Source organism: Octodon degus, unplaced genomic scaffold (genome assembly GCF_000260255.1).
Source record: "Octodon degus isolate 3935 unplaced genomic scaffold, OctDeg1.0 scaffold00035, whole genome shotgun sequence".
Taxonomy (NCBI): domain Eukaryota; kingdom Metazoa; phylum Chordata; class Mammalia; order Rodentia; family Octodontidae; genus Octodon; species Octodon degus.
Window position 1 is genome coordinate 6040664 of NW_004524611.1, and position 5721 is coordinate 6046384.

General features: G+C 48.7%; 1 protein-coding gene and 1 pseudogene across 1 annotated transcript in view; one reads left to right on the top strand and one right to left on the bottom strand.

Annotated features, from left to right (window-relative positions):
* The window catches only part of Npc1l1 (NPC1 like intracellular cholesterol transporter 1), a 19692-nt gene that overhangs the window by 6875 nt on the left and 7096 nt on the right, over positions 1–5721 (top strand). Inside the window, exons 7-10 of the mRNA XM_004630542.1 lie at positions 675–789; positions 933–1060; positions 1593–1730; positions 1892–1981. Of these exons, the coding sequence (XP_004630599.1) occupies positions 675–789; positions 933–1060; positions 1593–1730; positions 1892–1981 (471 nt within the window). The remainder of the gene's footprint in view (positions 1–674; positions 790–932; positions 1061–1592; positions 1731–1891; positions 1982–5721) is intronic.
* On the bottom strand, positions 3057–3623 carry LOC105742069 (annotated as a pseudogene).

Sequence of the window (5721 nt, forward strand, 5' to 3'; positions counted from 1 at the left end):
TAAATAAATAAATAAAAATAAAATAAAAAAAATATATATATATATCTATCCTAACCATTTTGAATACACAGATACAAAATGAACATTCATCTGTATCCCCTTTTTGATTAGTTCCGTGATTTGAATATTATAGGTGTGTTAACTCAGCCAAATATTCTAAAAGAGTCCAGTAGCCCATAATAGTAGTGGGTCTTCCGCTTCACTGGCAGTGTCAGAACTTGTTGACCTGAGTCCCCTACTGTGCTTGTATTTTTGAGGCAGGGCCTTGCCAGGGAGTTCAGGCTGGCCTTGAACCTACTGTGGAGCCAGGCTAGCTATGAACTCATGGCAGTCCTCCTGCCTCAGCCTCCTGAGTGCTAGGATTAGAGGTGTGCTCCACTACACCTGGACTGTGTTTTGTCTGGGACTTTCTGTTAGATCCACACAACATTTGCCGGGGTGGCACCTTAGAGCCATCTCCTGTCTTTACGCTGCTATGTGGCATTCCATGGAAAACCACAGTCGGAGGGCTCGTGGCCTCTCCCTGCTGGTGAGGGCTTGGGGCTCCGGTGATGCTTGGCGCTTGGGCAGTTTCCGAGCCCCCTTGGAAGCAGAAGGGGGTTGTGGGACAGGGAAGTCATTGTGAGCGACAATGCCCTTGGCAGACCCTGGACCCCTGTCTGCTGCTCCCACAGAGGCTGCCGCGGATGCCTGGGGAGGGACGAGAGGCCCACATTGGCCGGGCCCTGGGCAGTGTGGGCCCCAGCATGCTGCTCTGCAGCCTCTCGGAGACCATCTGCTTCTTCCTGGGTGAGCTCCCCCCCCCCCGGTCTGTCTCACAGGGCTGGTGCCAGGGCCTGGGAGCTCCTGGGGGTGGCAGGTACCAGCAGACCTCTGCTCTCTGCATGCTGCCTGTGATGCCAGCGTCCCCTGACATCCCTTCCCCTCCACAGGGGCCATTTCCCCCATGCCGGCTGTGCGGACCTTCGCCCTGACCTCTGGCCTGGCGGTTCTCCTCGACTTCCTGTTGCAGATGACGGCCTTTGTGGCCTTAGTCTCCCTGGACAGCAAACGGCAAGAGGTACCAAGAGACTTGTCCTGGCTAGGTCCCCCCTCAGCAGGAGATGTGGCCCCACTGCACAGAGGTAGCAAGAGTGGGAGGGAGCAGGGCAGGGCTGGGATATTTGGGTTCGTTCTCCCCAACTTTCATAGAAAGACAGTTTGGTTTTGGTAATTTGGGGAAACATGCCCACGCATCCTAAAGTACACAAGACTGTATTTATACATATATGCACAGCTAACATCTATCTATCTACCTACCTACCTACCTACCTACCTCTGGGTGTGGTGGTTCACATCTGTGATCCCAGCACTCCAGAGGCTGAAGCAGGAGGATCAACACAAATTTGAGCCCAGTCTGGATGACAATAAGTTTCAAGGCCAACCTGGACTACATAGTGAAACAAACAAACAAACAAAAAACAGAAAAACAAAACAAAATAAAAAGAAAAGGGAACAGGTTTTCATCCCCAGGACATGCTGCTGTGGCACTGCCCAGAGTGAGGCAGACCTGGGTCTGGTCTGGGCGCCCCCAAACCTCTGCATCCCTGCAGGCCCTCCGGCCCGACATCTTCTGCTGCATGACCACTAAGAAGATCCCCCCCTCAGACCAAAGCGAGGGCTTCCTGCTCCGATTCTTCCGCACAAAATATGCCCCCTTCTTGCTGCACGGCTTCACCCGCTGTGTTGTGGTGAGTGAGCCCCAAGGCTGGCAGGCAGAGTGGGGTGCAGGGAGCAGGTGCGCCCCGAAGTCTGCCCAGGGGGGGATGCTGCTTTGGTTCCCTGGCTGCACCCAGGCTCTGGAGCAGGGGGCGCTGTTGCCAAGAGGTCTTATGTGTTGTTCCTGCCCCAGCTGCTGCTGTTCCTGGCCCTCTTTGGAGTGAGCCTGTACTTCATGAGTCATCTTGTTGTGGGGCTGGACCAGGAGCTGGCACTGCCTGAGGTGAGCCTGGTGTCTTCCATGCCCCTGGTCCTGAGGCTTGGCAGCCCTGGAGAATCACTCATCACCCGGTGAACCAGGGGAGAGCAGCCACGACTGTGTCCGAGAAGTGTGAGAGCTCCGTGCTGCAGCATGAGGCGGGCTGTCTGAGAGATGGCCACATGCGGTGCCTGCCAGGTGCCCGCCAGGTGCCCGCCCTGTGTGTTAAACCCCCACCAACACCCGTTTCAGTTTTTATTTAGTGCTAGGATTCTCACCCAGGGTCCTGAAGTTGCTTGGTGTTTGGTCTCCCAGTGGGCTACGTCCCAACTTACTTTGATTTTTTGTTTGTTTGTTTTTTTTTGCAGAACTGGGAATTGAACTCAGGACCTTGCGCTTGCCAGGCACTGAGCTATCTCCCCAGCCCCTTTCACCTACTTTGAGACTCTTGATAATAGTCACTTCACACCCACAATGGAATGACTATTATTTAGATTATTTTTCCAGTTCTTTTAAGACTGTTATTGGTATTTTAATCAGGATCACATTGACTGTGTAGACTGCTTCTGGTAATATGTCCATTTTAACAATATTAGTTCTACTGATCCGTGAACAAAGGAAGTCTTTCCACTTTCCAATGTCTTCCTCAATTTCCTTTTCCAGTGTTCCATAATTTTCATTATAGAGATCTTTTACCTCCTTGGTTAGGCGGATTCCTACCTAGGTTTTTATTTTTTTTTTATAGCTATTGGAAATGGATTTATTTTCCCAATTTCTTTCTCAGAAGGTTCATTATTGGTGCATAGGAATGCTATAGACTTTTTTTTTTTTGCTATTGACTTTTGTATGTTGATTTTGTATCTTTTTTAAATTTATTTATTTTTATTTATTACATTTATTTAGTGTGTGTGTGTGTGTGTGTGTGTGTGGCCAGCTCAGCCCACCAGGGGGCGGGTCTGGCTGGCATGTGGTGCTGGGGATCGAACCGCGGTCCCTGTGCTTTGCCAAGCTTGTTTCAAGTAGGTGCTTTAGACCACTGAGCCATCTCTCCAGCCCCTTTGTATCTTTTTTTAATAGACAACATTAATTTTATTTGCATTTATTTTATGCTTGATTCCCATGCCATAAGTGTTTGTTTCTTCAGTTTCTTCTGGGATATCTTTTTCTTCTGTGCAACTTCCTCCTCCGGTTTGGGAACAGTTTGTTCCTTTTCAGTAGGGATCATCTCAATATGGCAGGGGGAGCTCATGGATGGATTAATCCGGCCGTGAGCTCTGTAAGTACGGCGGCGCATCTTGGGTGCTTTGTTCACCTGGGTATGTTCAATAAGCAGAGAATCTACATCTAAACCCTTAAGTTCAGCATTACTCTCTGCATTTTTAAGCATGTGCAGCAAAAATTCAGCACTCTTTTTGGGCCACCGACCCTGCGTCCAGCCCCATTGCTTGGCCTGGGCACACCTACCAACTCCACCATTGTAACGCCGGAATGGCACACATTGCTTCTTTAATGTGACATCCTTGAGATACTTGGTGGCCTCTCGGATATGCACACCCTTGATGGCCTGGGCAGTTTCACACAGGTTCCTAAAGTGAACATGAAGATTTGAGCCCCTTGATTTGCATGATTTTGTGGGGTTTTCTGGGTCGAGAGAATAGCAAACCATCTTCACAGGTCACCACAGGCCGCTCACAGGAAGAGCTTGGTTTTGTATCTTATTGCGCATCTTTTTACATACTTATTGGCCATTCTTATATCTTATCTGGGAAAATGTCTATTTAGCTCCTTTGTCTATTTTAATGTGTGTGTGTGTGTGTGTGTGTGTGTGAGCGTGTGTTTCTGTGTCAGCTCCGGCAGGTGTGGCGTTCAGGCACGCAGGTGTGGCGCTTGGATTTCATGCCCGTGGGTCATGCATGTCGAGTCTGCAGTTGTGGATGTTTCTCCCACTCGGTGGGTTGCTATGCCATACAGCTTTCCCGTTACTGGACACAATCGCCAACAAGCACAGCGTGAAGGAGCAGAGGTATATTTTGCCTCAGCTTGCTCCAAGGCAGAAAGGGCACAGCTGGGGCCAGAGAGAGAGCTCAGAGGCACGAAGACCTACCTGGCAAGCACAAGGCCCTGAGTTCAGCCCCCTGCCCTGCATGCTGAGCCAGCCCTGGAAGCCTGGCACGCTGTGCTGGCCCCAAAGCTGGGCATGGTGGTGCATGCCTGTTAATCCCAGCACTGTCAAGACAGGAGGATCACTGTGAGTTTCAGACCAATCTGGGGGTTACAAGAGGGAGCACAGGGCCAGCCTGAACTGCATAGTGAGACTGCCTCAGAGAGAGAGAGAGAGAGAGAGAGAGAGAGAGAGAGAGAGAGAGAGAGCTGGTCAAATAGCTCAGCGGATTAAAGCACCTGCAAGCAGGCACAGGGGTCAGGGGCTTAATTCCTGGCCTGCCATGCCAGCCCCACCCCCAGGGTGCACTGAGATGGCAATTGAGACTGGGCATGGTGGCGCACACCTGTAATCCCAGCTCTTGGGAGGCTGTAAACAGGCGGATCAATATGAGTCTGAACTAGTAGTGAGACCCTGAACACTCTGGACCCTTGCCTAAAATAAAAAAAAACAAATATCAAACAAAACAAAAACAGAAAGAAAGAAACGATATGGTCATGGCAGCCAGGAGACAAAGAGAAAAGGAGCCAGAGGCAAAAATCTACCTTTCCAAATCCCACCCAGTGGCCCCCTGCTCAGACCAGGTCCAGCAGCCCCACAGCACACTGCCTTGAATTTGCAACAATCCTCTTGCTTCAGGCTCCTGAGTACTGGGATTACAGGTGTGCACCGCCATGCTAGGCCTGGGGTGATATTTTAAAAACTAAAATTTAGGCTGGGGGTATAGCTTAGGGCACAGTGCCTGCCTGGCAAGTGTGGGGTCCTGAGTCCGATTCCTAGTTGAAAATAAAAATAAAAAACTGAACCATAACAGTTGCTTTGTTTTTTTAAAAAATGCACATGGGCCAGGGAGATGGCTCAGTGGAATAAGCGCTTCCCTGGCAAGCGCAAGGGCCTGAGTGCAATCCCTGGTTCTGACCAAAAAAAAAAAATAAAAAATAAAAAAATAAAAAATGCACAGATTTAAAAAATATCCATGCAGTCACATTTATTTTTTCTTTTGCTGGCTGTGTCTTGGGTCATGTCCAAGAAATACTTGCCAAAGCCAGTGCCATGAAGTTGCACTGTTTCTCCTACGAGGTTTATAGCTTCGAAGAGTTTTTGAGTCTTGATTTAAATTCTTGGTTCATTCACAGTTAACTTTTTTGTGTGTGCTGTGAGGTAAGGACCCTAACATAATTTCCTTGCAGGTAAACATTCAGTGTTTGAGCACCACTTGGTGAAAATTCTGTCTTTTCCCCACTGAGTAGTTTGAACACTCTTTCATAAAAAATAATTGGAGCATATATGGAAGTGTTTATTTTTGAGCTCTATATTTCTGTGCTATTGATTTACATGTCCTTATGCTGGTATCACTGTTTCAATTACTATAGCTTTATGCAAAGTTTTCAAATCAGAAAATGTGAGTTTTCCAAATTTGTTTTCTTTGTCAAAAAATATTTTTTGAGGGCTGGAGAGATGGCTCAGTGGTCTAAAGCACCTACTTGAAACAAGCTTGGCAAAGCACAGGGACCGCGGTTCGATCCCCAGCACCACATGCCAGCCAGCCCGCCCCCTGGTGGGCTCAGCTGGCCACACACAATAAATAAATGTAATAAATAAA